The 25,424-nt window shown below is 42.3% G+C and overlaps 1 protein-coding gene across 50 annotated transcripts in view; it reads left to right on the top strand.

Moving 5' to 3' along the window:
• LOC120931788 (mucin-19-like) overlaps nt 1-25,424 on the top strand; it is a 584,870-nt gene that overhangs the window by 219,788 nt on the left and 339,658 nt on the right. For all 50 annotated transcript variants that reach the window (XM_040343605.1, XM_040343590.1, XM_040343599.1 and 47 more), the window contains one exon: nt 10,812-11,003. In XM_040343605.1, the coding sequence (XP_040199539.1) occupies nt 10,812-11,003 (192 nt within the window). The remainder of the gene's footprint in view (nt 1-10,811; nt 11,004-25,424) is intronic.

Raw genomic sequence — 25,424 nt, 5'->3', positions numbered from 1 at the left:
TTGATGTTACTGCAAGTGTTCTGTTCATTTGCACCTAAACGCAGTTGCTGTTACTGCAAGTGTGCTGTTCATTTGCACCTAAACGCAGTTGTTGTTGCTGCAATCGTGCTGTTCATTTGAGCGAGTGAGAACGTTGTTCACAGTCGGTAGAAAACTTCGGAAAAACGATCGTGCAGTACGACGATACGAAACTTGATTTTGGACTTTATGATCAGTGGATGAGTTTGTGGGTTAGATATGGGGAGAAAGCTAAGGCTTGACTGACATTAGCTTTACCATTTAATTGTCCAATACATTCAAGGTTTCAAGATGCTAGCAATTTTAAATATTTTTCAATACTCATACGGCACACATGCAAATGTCACATGGAACACATTCTCACATTTGAGAATCACTGCCGTAGACAATGAAATGCAACAAAACTAAACAAACTCACTTTTTCTTTTTTTAAGCAATAAGAAATTGTGTTAATGCACAAAAAATGTACACATTTTATTTTGTAATTTGTCCTTTAGTGTTTAAAACAACACTAAAATTATTATTCTGGTATAAATCATTGCAAAGTTATTTACAAGATAATTAAAGTGGTTTTAACAATTTTGTGCTTTTTAAAATGGGAAATGTGTTAATAATATATGTTAATTGTGTAAAAATATATAAAAAAACAAAAAAAATTGAAAAAGTTTAAATATTAAAAGTTATTAATACAGAAACAAATGAAAAGGAAAATGAGGAAAATAATAGCTATAGAGAGAGGCAGACTAAGAAGAACCACTTCCCGACAGACAGCTACATTAAATATTAAATTCAGATCAGATAGATTAAATACTAGCAAAAGAAAGCTACATTTTTGTTGGGAAAAATTATAACAATTACATTTGGGTAAAGTGTTGCATGACCGCGCAATTGTCATTCAAAGAGTGACAGCGCTGAAAGCTGAAAATTGGCCTGGGCAGTAAGGGGGGTTTAAATGCCCAGTAAGCAAGTGGTTAAGGCTGATTAGAGAAAGATTAATGGGTAATAAGGAGTTGAAGGTATTATTAAAAAAAATAAAAAATGTTGTCAGGTTGCTTTACATCATCTGCAAATCTAATTTCATCCCTTTGATGTGCACATGAATGAACAGAAAGATATAAAAGTAACAATATGTTGCATTGGGGTTGATTTACTAAAAGTGGAGAGTAGGGATGAGCTTTGTGTTCGACTCAAACGTATGTTCGACTCGAACATCGTCTGTTCGTACGTTCGACGAAATTCAAACAAAATGGGTCGTTCGTGCCAAATTCGAGTGACACGCAACGGCCCATAATTCACTGCGGCATTGCGCGCTGATGATTGGTCAAGCATGCACTATGACCCTGCATGCTTGGCCAATCATAGTGCGCAAAAAACGGAGAGCCATAATTGGCCAAAGCCAGGGTGGCTTTGGCTAATTATGGCTCAGGGTGTTTAGTACACGTCCCACACTATATAAGGCCGCCTGCATTTTGGCCGCGTGTAGTGTGTTGCGGCGTTGTTAAAGAACAGATCAGACAGTCAGTCAGTTAGAGAGAGAGAGACACAGTGGGCCAGATTCACATACCCGCGGCGCAGCGTAACGTAAACTGTTTACGTTACACCGCCGCAAGTTTTCAGTCTAAGTGCCCGATCCACAAAGCACTTACCTGGAAATTTGCGGCGGTGTATCGTAAACACGTCCGGCGCAAGGCGGTCCAATTCAAATGGGGCGGGTACCATTTAAATTATGCGCGCTCCAGCGCCAGATGTACTGTGCATGCTCCCGTCGCAAATTTCCCAACGTGCTTTGCGCGAAATTACGATGCGCCGACGTTTTAAGAATAGCGACGTCAACAAAGCACTTACGCCGGGAAAAATAAAAAAATTTAAAATAATTCAAAAGCGACGCGGGAAAGACAGGCATACTTTAACATGGTGGAGTACTTTTCCACCATATTAAAGGTGCCCTATCTTTGCGACGGAAATCTAACACTTGCGACGACGTAACGACGGGAAAAATCTTCGTGGATCGCCGTAACTCCTAATTTGCATACCCGACGCTGGTTTACGACGCGAACTCCCCCCAGCGGCGGCCGCGGTAGTGCATCCTAAGATCCGACAGTGTAAGTCCATTACACCTGTCGGATCTTCTGGCTATCTATGCGTAACTGATTCTATGAATCAGTCGCATAGATACTCTGAGAGATACGACGGAGTATCTGAGATACTTCGTCCTATCTCCTTTGTGAATCTGGCCCAGTGTCTTTTCTACCAGATAGATAGATAGATAGATAGATAGGGCAGGCAGGCTAGTCAGTTTAGTTAAATTTACAGTGTGTAGAGGATATATATACATCCTAGGAGTTGTACATACTATATATTTATACACTGTATAGCTTAGCTAGATCAGCTATTCCTATTTGGCAGGCAGTAGATTGTGCTAGCTGCAGTGCTCTAACGTGTTGTATTGCCTGTGTTCTGTTCATTTGCACCTAAACGCGGTTGCTGTTACTGCAACCGTGCTGTTCATTTGCACCTAAACGCAGTTGCTGTTACTGCAAGTGTGCTGTTCATTTGCACCTAAACGCAGTTGCTGTTACTGCAACCGTGCTGTTCATTTGCACCTAAACGCAGTTGCTGTTACTGCAACCGTGCTGTTCATTTGCACCTAAATGTAGTTGATGTTACTGCAAGTGTTCTGTTCATTTGCACCTAAACGCAGTTGCTGTTACTGCAAGTGTGCTGTTCATTTGCACCTAAACGCAGTTGTTGTTGCTGCAATCGTGCTGTTCATTTGAGCGAGTGAGAACGTTGTTCACAGTCGGTAGAAAACTTCGGAAAAACGATCGTGCAGTACGACGATACGAAACTTGATTTTGGACTTTATGATCAGTGGATGAGTTTGTGGGTTAGATATGGGGAGAAAGCTAAGGCTTGACTGACATTAGCTTTACCATTTAATTGTCCAATACATTCAAGGTTTCAAGATGCTAGCAATTTTAAATATTTTTCAATACTCATACGGCACACATGCAAATGTCACATGGAACACATTCTCACATTTGAGAATCACTGCCGTAGACAATGAAATGCAACAAAACTAAACAAACTCACTTTTTCTTTTTTTAAGCAATAAGAAATTGTGTTAATGCACAAAAAATGTACACATTTTATTTTGTAATTTGTCCTTTAGTGTTTAAAACAACACTAAAATTATTATTCTGGTATAAATCATTGCAAAGTTATTTACAAGATAATTAAAGTGGTTTTAACAATTTTGTGCTTTTTAAAATGGGAAATGTGTTAATAATATATGTTAATTGTGTAAAAATATATAAAAAAACAAAAAAAATTGAAAAAGTTTAAATATTAAAAGTTATTAATACAGAAACAAATGAAAAGGAAAATGAGGAAAATAATAGCTATAGAGAGAGGCAGACTAAGAAGAACCACTTCCCGACAGACAGCTACATTAAATATTAAATTCAGATCAGATAGATTAAATACTAGCAAAAGAAAGCTACATTTTTGTTGGGAAAAATTATAACAATTACATTTGGGTAAAGTGTTGCATGACCGCGCAATTGTCATTCAAAGAGTGACAGCGCTGAAAGCTGAAAATTGGCCTGGGCAGTAAGGGGGGTTTAAATGCCCAGTAAGCAAGTGGTTAAGGCTGATTAGAGAAAGATTAATGGGTAATAAGGAGTTGAAGGTATTATTAAAAAAAATAAAAAATGTTGTCAGGTTGCTTTACATCATCTGCAAATCTAATTTCATCCCTTTGATGTGCACATGAATGAACAGAAAGATATAAAAGTAACAATATGTTGCATTGGGGTTGATTTACTAAAAGTGGAGAGTAGGGATGAGCTTTGTGTTCGACTCAAACGTATGTTCGACTCGAACATCGTCTGTTCGTACGTTCGACGAAATTCAAACAAAATGGGTCGTTCGTGCCAAATTCGAGTGACACGCAACGGCCCATAATTCACTGCGGCATTGCGCGCTGATGATTGGTCAAGCATGCACTATGACCCTGCATGCTTGGCCAATCATAGTGCGCAAAAAACGGAGAGCCATAATTGGCCAAAGCCAGGGTGGCTTTGGCTAATTATGGCTCAGGGTGTTTAGTACACGTCCCACACTATATAAGGCCGCCTGCATTTTGGCCGCGTGTAGTGTGTTGCGGCGTTGTTAAAGAACAGATCAGACAGTCAGTCAGTTAGAGAGAGAGAGACACAGTGGGCCAGATTCACATACCCGCGGCGCAGCGTAACGTAAACTGTTTACGTTACACCGCCGCAAGTTTTCAGTCTAAGTGCCCGATCCACAAAGCACTTACCTGGAAATTTGCGGCGGTGTATCGTAAACACGTCCGGCGCAAGGCGGTCCAATTCAAATGGGGCGGGTACCATTTAAATTATGCGCGCTCCAGCGCCAGATGTACTGTGCATGCTCCCGTCGCAAATTTCCCAACGTGCTTTGCGCGAAATTACGACGCGCCGACGTTTTAAGAATAGCGACGTCAACAAAGCACTTACGCCGGGAAAAATAAAAAAATTTAAAATAATTCAAAAGCGACGCGGGAAAGACAGGCATACTTTAACATGGTGGAGTACTTTTCCACCATATTAAAGGTGCCCTATCTTTGCGACGGAAATCTAACACTTGCGACGACGTAACGACGGGAAAAATCTTCGTGGATCGCCGTAACTCCTAATTTGCATACCCGACGCTGGTTTACGACGCGAACTCCCCCCAGCGGCGGCCGCGGTAGTGCATCCTAAGATCCGACAGTGTAAGTCCATTACACCTGTCGGATCTTCTGGCTATCTATGCGTAACTGATTCTATGAATCAGTCGCATAGATACTCTGAGGCCCCGTACACACGACCAGTTTCCTCGGCAGAATTCAGCTTCCGACCGAGTTTCTGGCTGAATTCTGCCGAGGAAACTGGTCGTGTGTACACTTTCGGCCGAGGAAGCCGACGAGGACCTCGGCGAGGAAATAGAGAACATGTTCTCTATTTCCTCGTTGTTCTATGGGAGCTCTCCTCCCGCCGAGGTCCTCGGCGGCTTCAGGGCTGAACTGGCCGAGGAACTCGACGTGTTTGGCACGTCGAGTTCCTCGGCCGTGTGTACGAGGCCTCAGAGATACGACGGAGTATCTGAGATACTTCGTCCTATCTCCTTTGTGAATCTGGCCCAGTGTCTTTTCTACCAGATAGATAGATAGATAGATAGATAGGGCAGGCAGGCTAGTCAGTTTAGTTAAATTTACAGTGTGTAGAGGATATATATACATCCTAGGAGTTGTACATACTATATATTTATACACTGTATAGCTTAGCTAGATCAGCTATTCCTATTTGGCAGGCAGTAGATTGTGCTAGCTGCAGTGCTCTAACGTGTTGTATTGCCTGTGTTCTGTTCATTTGCACCTAAACGCGGTTGCTGTTACTGCAACCGTGCTGTTCATTTGCACCTAAACGCAGTTGCTGTTACTGCAAGTGTGCTGTTCATTTGCACCTAAACGCAGTTGCTGTTACTGCAACCGTGCTGTTCATTTGCACCTAAACGCAGTTGCTGTTACTGCAACCGTGCTGTTCATTTGCACCTAAACGCAGTTGCTGTTACTGCAACCGTGCTGTTCATTTGCACCTAAATGTAGTTGATGTTACTGCAAGTGTTCTGTTCATTTGCACCTAAACGCAGTTGCTGTTACTGCAAGTGTGCTGTTCATTTGCACCTAAACGCAGTTGTTGTTGCTGCAATCGTGCTGTTCATTTGAGCGAGTGAGAACGTTGTTCACAGTCGGTAGAAAACTTCGGAAAAACGATCGTGCAGTACGACGATACGAAACTTGATTTTGGACTTTATGATCAGTGGATGAGTTTGTGGGTTAGATATGGGGAGAAAGCTAAGGCTTGACTGACATTAGCTTTTTTTGCTTAATTTTGACTTGCAGAAATAATGGAGGCCTTCAGAGAACAGGAGTTCTTCACAGAATTTGTTCAAAGGGGGCCCCGGATGGCAACCCCCCTTTTTTCTAGAATTTTTCTTTCCCAAAAAAATGTTTTATTGAGCCAAGATCTGGCATTGTAATGCCCCCCCCCCCCAACCCTAAAATAATCGGCATATTGTTGCCACACAGCACGTGCACTTTAGGGGGCCAAGCCTGTATGGACAGTCTCACGGGCCACCACCACTGGAACATCAGTGGCCTCATCAGGCACAAGTGTCATGTAGTTTGTTGAGGGTCTCTTTAGGAAATTGTGCAATATGCAGCAGCAAAGTCTGACATGGTTCAGATTCTACTTAACAAACCTACAGTCCTTATCTTGTTTGCACCACCTGTATACTGCTGTTCAAAGTATATAGGGCCAAAAGGTCTTGTCAGGGCCGATCCTCCCTGAGCCTATGCTCACTATGCAAGCCGCTTAGGGCCCCGCAAAGCTGCAAAGGGCCCCCCAAATTACTAGAGGCCCCGCCTGGTGAGAAGTCATTTTCGCCCCCTCCTCCCGCTTCTCAACTTTCTTTAATGTGACATGTCACTGTCGTCAGCGCCCTCCGCTTCTCATTTTTAATGTGCTAGGTCATTTTGCTTAGGGCCCCAGGGAGGTCAGGATCGGCACTGGGTCTTGGGGGGAGTGGTGGCGGGGAAACTCATGCTATTTTTTTTAATGATTTTTATCCATATTGCAGGGACCAAACATTACATTAAAGCCGCAAGCAGTATTAAATGTATTTTTTCTTATAGTAATCTCATGTTGTGCAGGGACATTTCTAAACACGTGCCACTACTATAGACACCCAGCAGGTACGATATTTAAAGGAATTTTTCATTTTTTTTTCACTTTAAGCATCATTAAAATGCTGCTCCAGAAAAAACTACAGTTTTCAAAACTTTTTTTTCCATTGATACATGTTCCCTGGGGCAAGACCCGGGTTCTCAAAGACGTTTTCCAACAATAACTTGCATATTGGGCTTTAAAATGAGAACTTTTGAATTCGAACGTTCGAGTCCCATAAACTTCAATGGGGTTCTAAATGTTCGCGTGAACGTTCGGTCCGTTTGAAAGTTCTGGTGCGAACCGAACGCGGGTATGTTCGGCTCATCCCTAGTGGAGAGTGCAAAATTTGGTGCAGCTGTGCATGGTAGCCAGTTTGCTACTAACTTCAGGTTGTTTATTTACGCTTTGACAGAAAACCCTGTAAGTCGATTTGTTTCTATACAGAGCTGCACCAGATTTTGCACTCTCCAGTTTTAGTTAACCTGTTTAAGGTACGGGTAGACAGCGACATTGGCAGTCTGCAGGAGCCTGATATTGCACCCATTCTGCTAAACGGGTGCAATGCTTTACAGGTTCCTATTAAAAAAAAAAAAGTGCAATTTTTTTTACCTGCAAACATGTGAAGTTCAGCTTTAAACCAAGAATGTCAGATGACATATGCTGCATCTTTAGCACACACACAGATAATAAGTTTAAATGGGAGGAAAAAATATATGGACAGCCGCACACCAAAAAAAAAAACTTGTAAAGTGGCCTTTAATGGTGAAAAAGGATAAAAGCACTACAAAACACAGCAAGCAGTGGGATATATAACTGACGCGTTTCGCACTAAGGTCTGGTGCTTAGTCATAACCCTGTAAGGTGATTTAGCAACACACAGATAAGTTTACATGCTCGGTTATATGTAATGTATTATAGTATAAAAAATTATTATAATATGTAGCGCCCTGCTCCCAAATGACTGGGCGTTATGTTAAATTTAGTGGGTGTCTGAGCCGATAATGTGGCTCAGACTGTATGTTTTATTCTAAATTAGCCTCTGTTCTGGCAGTGGCTGTGCCGGATAGCATTTTCCCACTGTTACCTGTAGGTGGCGATACCCCCACAGGTCAGTGTTGGAACCCGAGTAAGCCATAGGTCATTGAGTATCTTTTTGTTGGCCCAAGGCATCTCTGCTAGTAGGCTCAGTTATGCTGGCTGGGGTCTACAAATCAAGAGGGATCCTAAGCTGTAAATCTAAGTAAAGGAAGCTACACTTAATGAAGAAAACCGGGGAAGGACCTGCCCTGAAGGAGACCAAGCGGAAGGCTTATGTCTCGGGATGGGCCTGGTGACTTAATTAAGGAGGGATCCACAATTTAGGTTGTCTTACAGTTCGCCGGGTCGGCTTAAAGGCTCTTTAACTGTACGGCTGGAAGTTCAGGCATTACATCCTGTGGCAGAGGATTCCGGGCTATTCAATTTGTTCTCAATCAGTCTGTGGCAGAGACTGTTAGCGAACTGTTCGTGCATCATTCCGGCTGCTAGGCCAGGTGAGAGGGGTCTATCTGGGTGAGCAATACCCACTCAGGAGGGAGTGGCGAATGACTTTGAAGTTTAGGGGTTTTCCCCAGTGATCTGTACCGTATACCTTCCCTTCCCTTCCCCTTCATCCTTCTACCTTCTCTACAAGTTCAAGCAAAAAAGAATAAAACCTGACAGTTATAGGTTTTACATCTTGTGTGGACATTGGAATTATTTCAGACTTTCTTCCCCTAGACAACAAGTGTTGAGGTAATGTGCAGGCCCAAAACTAACCAGCAGCTCCTACGGGGGTAGTGCTACCAATATAAACCCAAAACATATTATTTCAATAATCCTTCAAATACAGTTTAAGTGTGGTTAGTCTGATTATTAGGTATTTTAATACTGTTATAACACAGTAAGCATGAAGAATGCTTAAAAGAAAGACTTGAACCATAATACATACTGTATATAATCCAATTTAATCTAAAACAATGATATATTGCAACGTATATGTAACCGTAATACTTGGCTTATTACAAATGAAAAGTAACTAAAACTAAGTAATAGATCAGTAGCAAATACTAATTAACCACTTCAATACTGGGCACTTATACACCTTCCTGCCCAGACCAATTTTAAGTTTTCAGCGCTGTCGCACTTTGAATGACAATTGTGCGGTCATGCTACTCTGTACCCAAACTAAATTGTTATCATTTTGTTCCCACAAATAGAGCTTTCTTTTGGTGGTTTTTGATCACCTCTGGGATTTTTATTTTGTTTCATTTACAAAACTTTGTAAGTAAGTACGTTTCCTCCTTTACTGATGAGCACTGATGGGGCTGCACTGACGGGCACTAATAAGGCGACACTCATGGGCACCGATGAGGTGGGACTGATGAGGTGGTATCGATGGGAACTGATGATGGGAACTAATATGCGGCACTGATTGGCGGCACTGGTGAGCACTGATTGGCGGCACTGATGGGCACTGATAGGCAGCATGGATGGGTACTGATAGGCGGCACAGGTGGGCACTGATAGGTGGCATGGGTGGGCACTGATAGGTGGCACTAATGTACTGTAATGTGTGTCACTGATGGATGCCAATTAGTGCCAAACAATGCCTGCCAATCAGTGATGTCCATTGTGGGCTCTGATTGGCATTTATTGTGGGCACTGATTGGCATCAATTGTGGGCACTGATTGGCATCCCTGGTGGTCTAGGGTGGCATACCTGGTGGTGACAACCCTGGTGGTCCTTGTGGTGTCCCTGGTGATCCAGTGTGGGCATCCTCCGGGTGGCTGTGCTAATAATCAATCAGCACAAACCCCCCTGTCAGAGGAGCCGATCGGCTCTCCTCTACTCACGTCTGACAGTTTACATCGTGATCAGCCGTGATTGGACATGACTGATCAAGTGGTAAAGAGTCTCCGTTAGAGACTCTTTGCCTAGATCAGTGTTGAGGGGTGTCAGACTGACACCCCTCAACAACGATTGCCGCTAAGGGTGCGCATCGGCTCGATATCCTGAAGACGTCATATAACGTCTGGTCAGGATATTGAAAATACTTTGCTGTCGTCATTAGCTTAACTGACAATTAAACAGAGCAGAATTAAACCTAAACACTAATGTCACCTTTTGCGCTGTGTGACAAAATACGCCTGTATTTAGGGTGTAACATGTAACATATTGCAAATAGGACCTGCCCATCCCTTAACTTTTCCCTCCATGGCAGTGTATTTTCTCACCACATTAGCTGTCACTTTTGCCTGCACAGCTGACTCATTTATTCCCAGAGATCTGTGAATGAATAAACTACAAGTCCCATCTTCCATCACAGCAGACAACTTATAATTCGCAATAGGATCACCGCACTCATAGCCCTTTAACACTTCCTACAACTTTCTAACTGCAAGCCTGTACCTTGGTACAGACATAAAGCTAAAGGAAGAATCTGCAAGTGCCTCAAAAAAGTAAACACGTATCACAATATAAAATACCACTTTTTTTATACAAAGTTAAAATGAAACCTCATAAAAACATATTATATTATCACTGTAGATAAATAGTATATCTGTGTGTGCATCAATGCATGATATGGCATATGCGGATCAACGTGTTTCAGCCAAATGGGGGGCTTCTTCAGGATCCACTTTGCAGTATTAATACATCTTATACCTGATTAACAATACAGACAATATGTTAACTCCATACATAGATACATCAGGGACAGAGATAGGGAGAGAAAAAACAAACAAACCCATGTCCGGCCCCCTTTCATTTTCTTTAGAAGTTTTAGAACAGTTCTTATTCATTTGTCACCAATCCCTGTTTCATATATTCTTGGATTCATTACAGTCCTACTTTTTTTTACATTATGCCATTTGTCTATTACTGTTCTTCCAATGTGTTGAATCTGTGTAAGAAGCTTCATTTACAGAACTCGGTTCAAGCACAATTATTTGAGATGAATACTTTTACTAAAAACTAAAATTGTTTTATGTATATTTTAGGAGGCGATAATCACCCTTCAAGATGGGAAAGCCAGCATTGAAAGTTCCCAAGATTGCTCACTGAAAAAAATCAAACCTAATCATTCTGTTATAGATTTTGGTCCGCACATAATTGTTGAGATTGGTGCAGGAATTCGTCTAACATGGGATAAAAAAACAGACTTAACATTGAAGTGTAGCTCAAGGTTGGCTGTAAGTTTTGTTTTGTTTTTAGGTGTTATTGTTTAAATAATTGTACCTAGATATTTGTTTTATGATAGCACTAGCAAGTAGTGTGTTGTATTACCATACTGACAGAATTATTTATACTTACCTCCACTGTGCAGCTCGTTTTGCACAGAGTGACCCCGAACCTGGTCTTCTGGGGTCCCTCGGCGGCTGTCTAAACTCCTCCCCACAAGAACTAACCACCTTCATGCGAGCTCTCTCGCATGGTAGTTAGTTCTTGCAGGTGCGCTTCCGTTATGCAGCTGGTGGCTATAGCCGCTCACTGTATCACTCGGCCCTGCCCCCTGGCGTGCCCCATCATTGGATGTGATTGACAGCAGCACAAGCCAATGGCTGCGCTGCTTTCAATCCATCCACTCTAGCCAATTCACTCTAGCCAATCAACGGCCAGGCTGAGCGGTGAAGAGGAAGTCGGGGGCAAGCGCAGCAGGTGAACAGCCTCGGGTAAGTAAAATGTGGGGGCCGGTATTGTCGGATGTTTTTTCACCTTAATGCACAGGGTGCATTAAGGCAAAAAAACATGAACTTTTACAACCCCTTTAAAGGGTCACTAAAGGAAAAAACATTTTTTGCTGAAATGACTGTTTACAGGGTATAGAGACATAAAAGTTAACTGATTCCTTTTAAAAATGATTACAAATAGATAAAAATCAATCATATATTGTGCCTGCAGGTTAGTTTCACTTTTAAACTGGTTTCATGTTCCTGTGAACTAGAGAGACACACAGAACAAAAACAAACAAATCCAGGGCAGTGTTTTGTTTTTAAAATGAATCTGATTGGTTCTGTTAAGTTTTAGACACACAGTAATGACAGCATAGACCACAATGAAAAGCTCCCAGTACTGTGGTTATAAGGAAACCGACAACAAGGAAGTGTGGAGATCACAGCAGAATTACAGCAACTTCAAAGCAAAAACAAACAATAAGGACATGAAACCAGTACTGCAGTAAGGTAAAGGAAGCTATTTAGCTAAAAAAAATATTTCCTTTAGTGATCCTTTAAATCCACTTTATGTAATCATCCTCCCTCTTCTTCTACATTTGGCACATAATACTTTTTTAGGGGGATTGGGTACCTAATTTTAGGATTCCACCGGAATTTCCCCCCCCCCGCCCAATCTTCTAGGAAGCCTCATAGATCCCAGAAGGCTGTGGAACCATTCACAAAGCACATAGCAACTTTTGCATGTTCAGTGGGAAGCCAAGGAACCACAACCAGCTTCCCACAGTTACTTCATTAGTCTGGTTGAAAAAGACACAAGCCCATTTAGTAAAACGCACAAAAAGAAACAAAACACACACACACACACAAATAGAAAACATCCATATATTCAATCCTATAATCACAGTTGATCCAGAAGAAGGCAAAAAAAAAACAATAAAGCATGATGCAATTTACTCCAGTGGAGGAAAAAATTATCTTCCCTATCTCCCAAGAGGCAAGCAAATATTCCCTGGATCAACCTTACCTATAAATATTAGTATCCAGTTATATTTTGTGCAACATGCTGGTGCTGGGGACCCAAACACTGGTGAAGAAATGGTAAAGTTGGTGCTGGATCCTTGGAAAGGCAAGTGTCCTTTTTATTAAAAGTCAGCAGCTACAAGATTTGTAGCTGCTGACTTTTAATTTTTCTTTCTAGGTTGAAGAACTTCTTTGACCATCTGAGCTCTTGAAACTGTATAATTATTATTATTATTATTATTATTATTATTATTATTATTATAAAGGATTTATATAGTGTTATAATAATAGTATAATAATATAACAGTTTGTGCAGCACTTTACATCAGGGAAGACAGTACAATACAAATCAATACAGGAGGGATCAGAGGGCCCTGCTCGTTAGAGCTTACAATCTAGATCCTTATGAACTAGAGCAAGTTTTCCATTTTTGCTATTGGTCTTTTAAATTTGGCAATAACTTCTATTAAAGCAGATTATTATTTTTGAATCTGCAGTATAAATATAAGTTAAAGTATAACTAAAGAAATAACTTTTTTTGTTTTGAATACAGTGCAGAAAGATTGGAACAACTGCCTGATGTTTATTGCTGCCTGTGCTTCCATTAGGGAGATTCATTCTCTCAATTTGACCTGTTTACTGTTGTCACCAAGCGTGAAAATTAAGTTAAATTCTACATTTTGGGTTGTCGTCAGAATAGAAATAGAGGAGAAATCTTCATTGGGAACACTTATTCGGGTGACCCTGGTGGCAACCAGGGATTCCTTCACTATGGTGTTATTTCCTCTCCCTTCCTGTTTTGGCTATGAAGGGGAATTTCCCCAGAAGGACACAGATAACAAAAAAAATCCTCCCTTACTTTATACAGAATTCAACATTTTTTAAATCTAGTTCTACTTTAAGTGTTAAGTAGTGTATGACACTATACGGTACATACACTTATCATTACTATAATATTTACACATTCAATCAGGCTGGATAGAATAGTTTTCCATATACTTCCAGCATTGAGACAGGCGAGCTTTGCTCTCACTGAAGCTCCACTGTCATTTGTCTGCCCTTCCACTTTTTGTACCTAGTCCCAGAATGCTTTATATTTTGTTAACCCATTATATAAAATGCAAAGTGTTTTTTGAATTGGAAAAGGGAGTGAGAGGTTGACAAACAACACTGGGGCTTTTATGTTTGAGAGTAGCACTGTAGGAACTGTTCTCATTGTACTTCCTCTTGCATGAATGTGTGTATATTATGTAAAATCATACTTAAACTGCCATACACCTCCTAATGTTTAATGTATATTTGCATTGCAGATGAAAAAAATACATACATAATTTTTCAGGATAAGCAAGGCTTTCCTTCGATGATATTGTCTTGCAAAATTATTTTGTTTTATAAGCAATATGCAGTTCCTTAGAGGATCCCATAACGGAGGCAGAGATACTTAGAATCGTTAAAGAATCACCTTCCCGGGAAAAGCCCAGGTTCTGATGGGCTGTCGACTACTTATTATTTATATTAAGTTTAGTGATTGTTTGTTTTAGTATTGGAACCTTTGCTGGCTGGGATTAGACAAAATCCTGATATCAGGGCAATATCGATTGATGGCGAGGAACATAAACTAGCGGCCTACGCCGATGATATTTTGTTTTATATTACAAGCCCCAGGACAACCCTCCCCAACCTTCTGAAAACCCTAAAAAACTATGGTGAGGTCGCAAATTTCAAAATAAACCCTTTAAAATCAGAAATCCTCAATAAAAGTGTGAAGCTACAGGAGGAGAGAATTCTCAAACAGGACTTCCCATTTGTATGGAGGGACACAGAGTTAAAATGACACCCTCATTGTAGACCACTTATCAGCTGAAATGTATTCCTCTGTTGAATGTCATCAAAACCAACTTAAATAAAATAGCCTCTAGACCAGTGGTTCTCAACCGTCTAGTGGCGTGACCCTTTGATAAAATTTCCCAAGTTGTGGGGACCCCTAACAGTAAAATTTTTCGTAGAGTGGGTTGTCAGCACCTAAGGCAAAACAAGTAATTTGCGCCCCTAACCCTTACATTTGTCTAGTATTAAAACCCATTATGGTACATTTTAGTATGTACCACTCTTTGTTCTCCTTTCCTTACCCTTTTATCTCTCTATCCAAATTTCTTCTTCTTTTTTTCCCCCCATCCCTCAATCTAGCCGTCTTTCTTGCTCTTTCTCTTTCTTTCCCTTTTTATTTGTTGTTCCCCCTCTTTTCCTTTCTTTTCCACGTAATCTCTATTTTTATTCCTTCCCTTACTCCTTGGGGGTAGAGAGTTGGGATGAGTGGCAGTGGGGGTTGGAGAGTTGGGATAAGTGGCAGTGCTGGTGGGAGAGTTGGGATGAGTGGCAGTGCTGGTGGGAGAGTTGGGATGAGTGGCAGTGTTGGTGGGAGAGTTGGGATGAGTGGCAGTGGTGGTGGGAGAGATCTGATCAGCCAACATAGGTGCTCTTGATCAAGGTTATCTGCTGATCTGAGAACTGTAGTGGGGACTTTTAATGGGAACTATAATCACTATGTCTCCCACTTCACATTCCTCACCAGTCAGCTGACCTAAAGTCTCTGACCCCCCCAGCCATGTTGTGAACTGAATGGGTGGCTGTGGGCTCCAGGGACAGCCCTGCTGGGTGGCTTCAAAAAAGGTGCGGGCTTCAGGAACAGCCCAGGGTTTGGTGACCCCTGGAAGATCATCATTTGACCCCCGAGGGGGTCCCGACCCCCAGGTTGAGAACCACTGCTCTAGACAAAGGTCATGGATAGGTAGGATAAACTGTTTTAAAATGGTAATCCTTCCTAAAATATTATATAAAATGCAGATGTTACCAATCCCAATCCCAGATACATATTTTAAAATATTAAACACGCTATTGCGTAGGTTTATTTGGCAGAACAAAAAGCCTTGAATAAGTCTGGAGGTGTTAATGAGAGCTAAGGCACAAGGTGGTTGGGGCTACCAGATTTGAAAATGTATTACACTGCTATTCTTTTGTCACAGTGTTGGAATGGGTAAAAAAAGAATAAAGAAAAATCATGGGTTAGATTGGAAAGTCACATTAGTAAGGTCACCTTAGGGAAAGTGATATGGATCCCAACACATAAAAGAGTATTATGCAATGTCACCTGGCTACATCACCTGCCACATCACCTGGCCACATTACCTGCCACAAGTTGTGGCGTGTCCACTTGCCACTTCACCTGGCCATGTCACCTGGCCACGTCACCTGCCACGTCACCTGGCCACATAACCTACCACAAGTTGTGGATTGTCCACTGGCCATGTCAGCTGGCCACGTCACCTGCCACAAGTTGTGGATTTCCACTTGCCACGTCACCTGCCATGTCACCTGCCACAAGTTGTGAATTGTCCACTTGCCACGTCACCTGCCACAAGTTTTGGATTGTCCACTTGCCACATCACCTGCCACAAGTTGTGGATTGTCCACTTGCAACATCACCTGGCCACGTCACCTGCCACAAGTTGTGGATTTCCACTTGCAACATCACCTGGCCATGTCACCTGCCACAAGTTGTGGATTTCCACTTGCCACGTCACCTGGCCATGTCACCTGGCCACATCACCTGCCATGTCACCTGGCCACATCACCTGCCACAAGTTGTGGATTGTCCACTTGCCACGTCACCTGGCCACGTCACCTGCCACAAGTTGTGGATTGTCCACTAGCCACATCACCTGCCACAAGTTGTGGATTGTCCACTTGCCACATCACCTGGCCACGTCACCTACCATGTCACCTGGCCACATCACCTGCCACAAGTTGTGGATTGTCCACTTGCCATGTCACCTGGCCACGTCACCTGTCACAAGTTGTGAAATGTCCTCTTGCCACGTCACCTGGCCACATCACCTGCCACATCACCTGGCCACATCACCTTCCACAAGTTGTGGAGTGTCCACTTGCCACGTCAACTGGTCATGTCACCTGGCCACATCACCTGCCACAAGTTGTGGATTGTCCACTTGCCACATCACCTGCCACGTCACCTGGCCATGTCACCTTCCACAAGTTGTGGATTGTCCACTGGCCATGTCACCTGACCAAGTCACTTGCCACGTCACCTGCCACAAGTTGTGGATTGTCCACTTGCCACATCACCTGGTCACATCACCTGCCACAAGTTGTGGAGTGTCCACTTGGCACGTCACCTGGCTACATCACCTGCCACATCACCTGGCCACATCACCTACCACAAGTTGTGGATTGTCCACTGGCCACGTCACCTGCCACAAGTTGTGGATTGTCCACTTGCCACATCACCTTCCACAAGTTGTGGATTGTCCACTTGCCACATCACCTGGCCACATCACCTGCCACATCATCTGGCCACGTCACCTGCCACAAGTTGTGGATTGTCCACATGCCACGTCACCTGGCCATGTTGCCTGCCACATCACCTGGCCACGTCACCTGCCACATCACCTGGCCACATCACATGCCACAAGTTGTGGAGTGTCCACTTGCCATGTCACCTGGCCATGTCACCTGGCCATGTCACCTGGCCATGTCACCTGGCCACATGTTGTGGATTGTCCACTGGCCACGTCACCTGCCACAAGTTGTGGATTGTCCACTTGCCACGTCACCTGCCTCGTCACCTGCCACAAGTTGTGAATTGTCCACTTGCCACATCACCTGCCACAAGTTGTGGATTGTCCACTTGCCACATCACCTGGCCACATCACCTGCCACATCACCTGGCCACGTCACCTGCCACAAGTTGTGGATTGTCCACTTGCCATATCACCTGGCCACATCACCTGCCACAAGTTGTGGATTGTCCACTTGCCACGTCACCTGGCCACATCACCTGCCACATCACCTGGCCACGTCACCTACCACAAGTTGTGGATTGTTCACTTGCAACATCACCTGGCCACATCACCTGCCACAAGTTGTGGATTGTCCACTTGCCACATCACCTGGCCATATCACCTGCCATGTCATCTGGCCAAATCACCTTCCACAAGTTGTGGATTGTCCACTTGCCATGTCACCTGGCCACATCACCTGCCACAAGTTGTGGATTGTCCACTTGCCATGTCACCTGACAATGTCACCTGGCCACATCACCTGCCACAAGTTGTGGATTGTCCACTTGCCATGTCACCTGGCCACATCACCTGCCACAAGTTGTGGATTGTCCACTTGCCAAAAGTTGAGAATTGTCCACTTTTCACGTCACCTGCCATGTCACCTGCCACAAGTTGTGGATTGTCCACAATGCAATGCAAGCAATTCATTTTTTTTATATTTTTTCATGGTTTTTCATCATTTGCCATAATTTTTGAGATTTCTAATGTAAAAAAAATAAGTCACCTTTAAAAACGCTTATAAACTAAGGGCCAGATTCAGGTACATTTGCGGCGGCGTAACGTATCGCATTTACATTACACCGCCGCAAGTTTTACGGACAAGTGCTTGATTCACAAAGCCTATAAAGTTGCGGAGGCGTAGCGTAAATCCCTCCGGCGCAAGCCCGCCTAATTCAAATGATCCGGGTAGGGGGCGTGGATCATTTAAATTAGGCGCGTTCCCACGCCGAACGTACTGCGCATGCTCCATTTTGTAATTTCCCGCCGTGCTTTGCGCGAAATGAGGTCGCACCGACGTGATTTTTTGAACGTCGACGTGAGTTACGTCCTTTCCTATTCACGGACGACTTACGCAAAAAAAATTTTAATTTGACGCGGGAACGACGGCCATACTTTAACATGGCAAGTCTATCTATACGCCACATAATAGCAGCTTTAACTATACGCCGGGAAAAGCCGACTAGCGACGACGTAAGAGAATGCGACGGCCACGCGTAGATTCGTGGATCGCCGTAAAAAGCTAATTTGCATGCCCGACTCGGAAAAACGACGCAAACTCCACCCAGCGGGCGCAGAAGTATTGATTGCACCTACGATCCGAAGGCGTACGAAGCCGTACGCCTGTCGGATCGAAGCCAGAAGCCGTCGTATCTTGGTTTGAGGATTCAAACGCGGATACGACGCAGCAAATTTGAAAGTACGCCGGAGTATCAGGAGATACACCAGCGTACTTCTTCTGTGAATCTGGCCCTAAATCGCAGCAAAACGGCGGTAGCACGTTAAGCCCCGTTTTGCGTCTGAAACTTGGAAAGTTTTTGCATCTGAATCAATTTTTTTTCTTCTGGAAAAACTAGGTTAAACGCAACTGCCTAAAAATGTCAATAAATGAGACTGTGTGCATGGACACATAGGGTAACATAGACACATTGAATGTGTTCAGGGGCAGTTGAAAAAAGTGTCCAGCTGCCTCTGAACACACGTTTAACAGCGTCTCATGTGCATGGGGCCTAAGTGTCTGGTACGCTGGTATATAACACCTGATAAATTACACCGGTACCAAGAGGACGCCTCCAGCTTATGTTGGAGGGGATGTGCGGAAACTGGAATGATGTTCCATATATGGTGGACATGCCCCAAATTAAAAATGAAAAATAAGTATTAATAACAATAGAAGAAATTACTGGCATTAAAATACCTGAGGACCCACAGGTTTGTATGTTCCACGGGATTAGTATGTCCATTAAACAGTATAAGAAAACATTGTTACCCCATCTCCTAAATGCTGCAAAAAGTGTAATCCCTAGACAGTGGAAAGATACTGAGAGCCCTTAGATGAGAAGTTGGTTAGGTAAAATCAACAACATTTACAATATGGAACTCTTAAGGTTTAACGGCGAAATAGGAGAAGAAGGTTTCATAAGGAGATGGAAAGATTGGTTGATGGCAACTAATTTGTATTGTTTAGAATTTTTGTCTAAATCAAACAAAAAAATCATAATAAAGTATAAGCAATATGTAGGCAAGAAAATGTAACTAAACTATAAATAATTGCACTTTTGTGTACTTTGACCAGTATTAATTTTAAATCCACTAGTGTCACTGTAGAGAAATAGGGTAGACAATATTTTCAATCTATATTTTGTCCTGTTTATAATGACACTGAAATTAGGATTCTGGTACAAAGCCTAAATATATATATATATATATATATATATATATATATATATATATATATATATATATATATATATATATATATATATATATACAGTACAGTACAGACCAAAAGTTTGGACACCTTCTCATTCAAAGAGTTTTCTTTATTTTCATGACTATGAAAATTGGAGATTCACACTGAAGGCATCAAAACTATGAATTAACACATGTGGAATTATACATAACAAAAAAGTGTGAAACAACTGAAAATATATTTCATATTCTAGGTTCTTCAAAGTGGCCACCTTTTGCTTTGATCACTGCTTTGCACACTCTTGGCATTCTCTTGATGCACTTCAAGAGGTAGTCACCTGGCGCAGCACCCCATCACTCTCCTTCTTGGTCAAATAGCCCTTACACAGCCTGGAGGTGTGTTTGGGGTCATTGTCCTGATGGATGGAATGGCATGCCGCTGCAAGATGCTGTGGTAGCCATGCTGGTTCAGTATGCCTTCAATTTTGAATAAATCCCCAACAGTGTCACCAGCAAAGCACCCCCACACCATCACATCTCCTCCTCCATGCTTCACGGTGGGAACCAGGCATGTAGAGTCCATCCGTTCACCTTTTCTGCGTCGCACAAAGACACAGGGGTTGGAACCAAAGATCTCAAGTTTGGACTCATCAGACCAAAGCACAGATTTCCACTGGTCTAATTCCTTGTGTTCTTTAGCCCAAAACAAGTCACTTCTGCTTGTTGCCTTTCTTAAGGCAGTGGTTTCCTAGCATATATTGTACCATGAAGGCCTGATTCACACAGTCTCCTCTTAACAGTTCTAGAGATGTGTCTGCTGCAAAAGGTGGCGACTTTGAAGAACCTAGAATATTAAATATATTTTCAGTTGTTTCACACTTTTTTGTTATGTATAATTCCACATGTGTTAATTCATAGTTTTGATGCCTTCAGTGTGAATCTCCAATTTTCATACTGTATATATATATATATTTAATGAGACACTAAATAAAGTAGCAATCAAAATGAATGAAAAGAAAAAAAATATAAGTTAGAAAAATGTTAAAAATGTGACCTAACATGTCTTGAGGTAGAGTTGGAGATCCAGGGGGGACTAAGGAGGGATCAAGGAGGGGAGTGAGGGAAGGGAGGGGAGTGGGGGTGTTTATTAGATAGGAGAAGATATTAAAAAAGGGAATGTCTTTTAAGACAGGAATAACAATGAGAGAGGGGGAAATACTAAATATAATCAACTAACATAGAAAGGTATAATGGTCTAATAAAAGAGATGGTGACGTCATGGGGGAAAGGGGTAGGGGGGTAAGGGGGAAGATTACCCTGTGCCCCTTGTAGACTGTTAGTTTATGTTTATGCTATCCCCGTGGCTGTTGGCGGACTCCTCAAATGTTGAAATGTACAGATGTTTAGATGTGGGGGCCTGCTCCTCCTCCCGCCCACCACCCCCCTATTGGATTGGGGGGGTTGGGGGGGATGGGGGGGCCCTTAGATGGGTGGGGTGGAACCGGTGTAAATTGAAAGCTGGTGGGGTGCACCCAGATTAACACTAAGGCAAGACTCTCCGCAGTGCTCTTATACTTACCCCCAATAGAGCGCCTCTCCTCCTAGCTGAGGGAAGTCAGAGACGCTCAAAATCTTTTTTTTTTTTTTTTTTTGTCCAACCCATAAGCAGTTGGCTACCACAACCAAGGATTAGTGGGGGCCACTGCGGGGGGAGCAGAAAATACTCAGGGACTCGGATGGTGTGACTAGATCCCGAGATACAAGGGGGGGTTTTTCTCTTTTTTTTTCTCGTGGTGCCTCTCTCTCTCTGCCCATCCCCCGCTGTCACTCTCTCTCGCATCGGAGGATTCGGCTGTTGGGCGTGGGTAATATCTAAGGAATTACAGGGAGTGGGGGGAAGCTAAAAGAACAGGGTGTAAGATAAATAGAATAAATATCACCACCTTTAACGTTAAGGGGTTAAATATCCCAGAAAAGAGATCTAATTACTGATGGAACTGGGGAGACTTAAATCACAAATCATTTTCCTACAAGAAACGCACTTTAGAAAAGACAGAATTCCAAAGCTAAGGAGTCAAAAATTTCCGGTAGTGTATTATGGTGCTTCTCAGACTTCAAAGGCAAATTGAGTAGCAATCCTACTGGCTAAAAGGATAGCATGGAAGGAAGTTAAGGTAATAACTGATGAGGAAGGTTGCTTTCTCCTGGTGAAGGGAATGCTGAATGGACAAAAGGTTACCCTAGCGAATGTATACCTCCCAAATGAGGACCCAGTCTCTGCCTTGGAGAGGTATGCAGACTTGGTAAATCAGAATAAAGAAGGGGCTCTGATTTTTGGAGGGGACCTAAACATGGTACTAGTACCCAGCTTGGACTCTTCCAAGGGAGTTTATCATATATCTAATATAAAATTGAGAAGAGCAAGGAAAATTTTACAAGAATTACAGTTAATAGACAGCTGGAGGACCCTACATACGCACGAGAGAGATTACAGTTTTTACTCATCAAACCACAAATCCTACACAAGAATTTATTATACATTTTTGGATCAAAACATACTGTTAAAATCTAAGAGAAGCATCAATGGGCTCTTTTACAACATCGCACCATGCTCCAGTAAACTGCTCCATAGAATGGGGGGGAAACAGGCCCGAGGGAATGGAACTGGAAGATTAACGAAACATTCCAGAGTACGAGAGTAAGATAGATCAGGAAATATAATCCTTTTTTTTAAATAACGACTCTGACGGTTTCAACCGCCCCTATGTAGATGGGAGGCACACAAGTCCTATATGAGAGGAATTCTTATCTCATTAGGAGCTCATCGTAAATGCTCTCTGAATGCGAAGCTAGACAGCCTGCTGGGGGAGATCCGTATATTAGGGAATGAGCATAAGAAACTGCAAAGAGCACATATTAAAGAGAGGCTAATGGGCCTACGAGATAAATTGAATTTGCTATTAATGGACAAGGCAAAGGCCAAACTGAGTCGGTGCCGGAGGGCATATTATGAATACGGGAACAAGCCAAGCCGGATGTTTGGCTAACGCACTAAGAGAGACGAGAGCAAAAAATCATATAGAAAAAATAAAAACCCAAGGAGATAACTTAGTTAGCTCATCGCAGTTAAAAGCAAAAGCTTTTAGAGACTACTATAGGAAACAATAGGGGCGCACATAGCAGTGATCCCTAAAGAGGGCAAAGATCCCACGCAATGCACTAGTTATCGCCCAATCTCTCTGCTGAATGTAGATCTGAAGATTTTCTCAAAAATACTTGCTAATAGATTAATGACTCACATCCCCTCCCTAATACATCCTGACCAGGTAGGGTTTACCCCCGGTAGAGAGGGGAGAGAAAACACACAAAGAGTGCTAAGCACTATCTATTTATCCCAACTCCATCAGAATTCATTAGTACTAGTATCAACTGACGCAGATAAAGCTTTTTGATAGAGTTGATTGGGGATTCCTGAGAGCCATTTTGCAACTTATAGGTTTAGGGGAAGGGATGCAAAACTGGATCACAAGCCTGTATTCATGTCCGACGGCAAGAGTAAAGATAAACGATGTGATGTCCGATCCTTTTCCAATAAGGAACGGAACAAGGCAGGGATGACCATTATCCCTGATTATTTTTACTCTTGCCCTTGAACCGTTCCTGAGAACTATACGGGCAAATACAGATATTAGAGGTATCCAGATAAAAGGGGATGAATACAAGGTTGCTGCATTTGCAGACGACCTATTGTTTTCGTTAACGACCCCAGGGTTATCTCTACCAGCATTGTTGAAGGAGATAAGGGAATATGGTGATTTGTCCAACGTTAAGGTGAACTATAGTAAGTCTGAAGGGATGGGCGTGGAGATAAATGCTTACACACAACAGCAACTGGCGGCAAATTTTCCCTTCAAATGGACAGGTTCCCATATATGCTACTTGGGAACAAAGATACCGTAAAACCTAAACAGAACCTTTGAATTTAATTTTATACCATTAGTCAGACAGATTAAAGCTGACTTCCAATGATGGGACAGGGAGATCTTTACATGGTTTGGGAGAATCAATATTATCAAAATGAACATAATGCCGAGATTGCTTTATTTACTCCAGACCCTACCTGTAAAAATCCCCCTTGGCTTTATGAGAGAATTGAGATCTAGATTTGTAAAATGTATCTGGGCAGGTAAATCAGCGAGAATAAGGAGGGAAGTTTTGACTTTACCGAAAGAAAGGAGAGGAGTCGGTTTCCCAGACCCAATGAGTTACCATGATGCTTCTCACTTGGTGCGGGTGGTAGAGTGGTGCATCCATCAGAAGGAAAAACCATGAATTCATATAGAACAAAAAATAACGAACATCCCATTGGAAGGTATGGCATGGATCTCAGATTCGGATATACCACAAGGGGTGAAGAAACACCCCACAGTGGGAGCTACGATAAGAGCAATAAAAAGGATATTTAGGAAAACTAAAATTTTGAAATATCCAAGCCCACTAGTACCAGTCCTTGGAAATCCAAGGTTTGGATTAGGCCTTACAGACCTTTATTTCAATAATTTAAGGTGCCTGGGTTTAAGCAGGCTCATACATTTCAAGAGCAATAGCCAGACATGGAATAGCGGAAAAAAACTAAGAGATAATCAAAAGGGAATTAGACCCAATGAGACAATTACAATTGAAAGTCGCTATTCGAGCAATGATACCACAAGGTGAAACGATTCGAGGCCTATCAGAGTTTTAGGAAGCCTGTTGTAAGGGAGAACCAATGAGACACGGTTTGTCACATATGTACAGCCTATTAGTGAAGCTCCACAAGATCTAGCATTTATTCAAGCATGGGAAAGAGATCTGGGGATTACATTCTCGGAGACTCAGAAAACAAAATTTTTTAGGTTTACACACAAGGCTTCGCTAGCTACCAGGTACCAGGAGGGAGGATATAAAATCCTAACCAGATGGTATAGAACTCCCGTAGCTTTAAAGCGGATATTCCCACAAGTAACAGACCAGTGTTGGCGATGTAGTGAGGCGGAGGGTACCATGATACATTTATTTTGGGAATGCTCTAAACTAAAATAATTCTGGAAAATGGTAGCCGATACAGTAAAAGAGAGGGAGAGAGATGCTCGCGCTAGGGGGGATGCCCCCTTTTTTATCTCTCTCTTTTTTTTTTTTTTCTTGGAATGTCGGGAGGGTGGGTAAACAACCAGGGGCTGAGCCTGGAATAGGGGGAAAGGGTAATCATGTTGGTACAGCTATAATAACATACAGGGGAAAAAGACTGTGGGGTAATCCCAACTGTATATGAATATAAATGTTTGTATGATAAAATGGTATTGGTTTATGTATGAACTATGATATATAAAATAAAAAAATAGAGAATAAAAAAAAAAAAAATCTGCAAATAAAATTGATTATGAGAGAAAAGGAGGAAGCAGTTAACTAGGGTTGGTTAGTGTTAAATAGGAACATACTATTAGGGTTGCTTTAACTGACCTCATATGCTGATCAAAGCCTCTCCATCGGTCTGAAGTAAAATTAAACAGAGGAAATACCACATAACAATAATATTGCTACATGCTATTTCTCAATAGAGCTTCCGAACAGTGTTGTGAACGCTGTTTGGAAGCTTTGTTTTAGCAGAGTAGAGCAAGTCGTGGGTGTCATTTGACAGGTCACATTTGGTGATAAGAGCTGCAATGGAGGAAGAGAAATAGGTTGTAATGTATATGTCCAAAGTACTATTTTCTCATTCGTTCATTGACAGACAGCCTTCTTTATTCAGAAACTATAAGGTTAATATCGTCTCCGCAGGAGTAGGACTAGGCAGAACAAAAAACATTACCTGGCTACGCCCATGGGCTGT

The sequence above is a fragment of the Rana temporaria genome, chromosome 3 (genome assembly GCF_905171775.1).
Source record: "Rana temporaria chromosome 3, aRanTem1.1, whole genome shotgun sequence".
NCBI lineage: Eukaryota > Metazoa > Chordata > Amphibia > Anura > Ranidae > Rana > Rana temporaria.
This window is presented reverse-complemented; position numbering and strand designations above follow the sequence as displayed.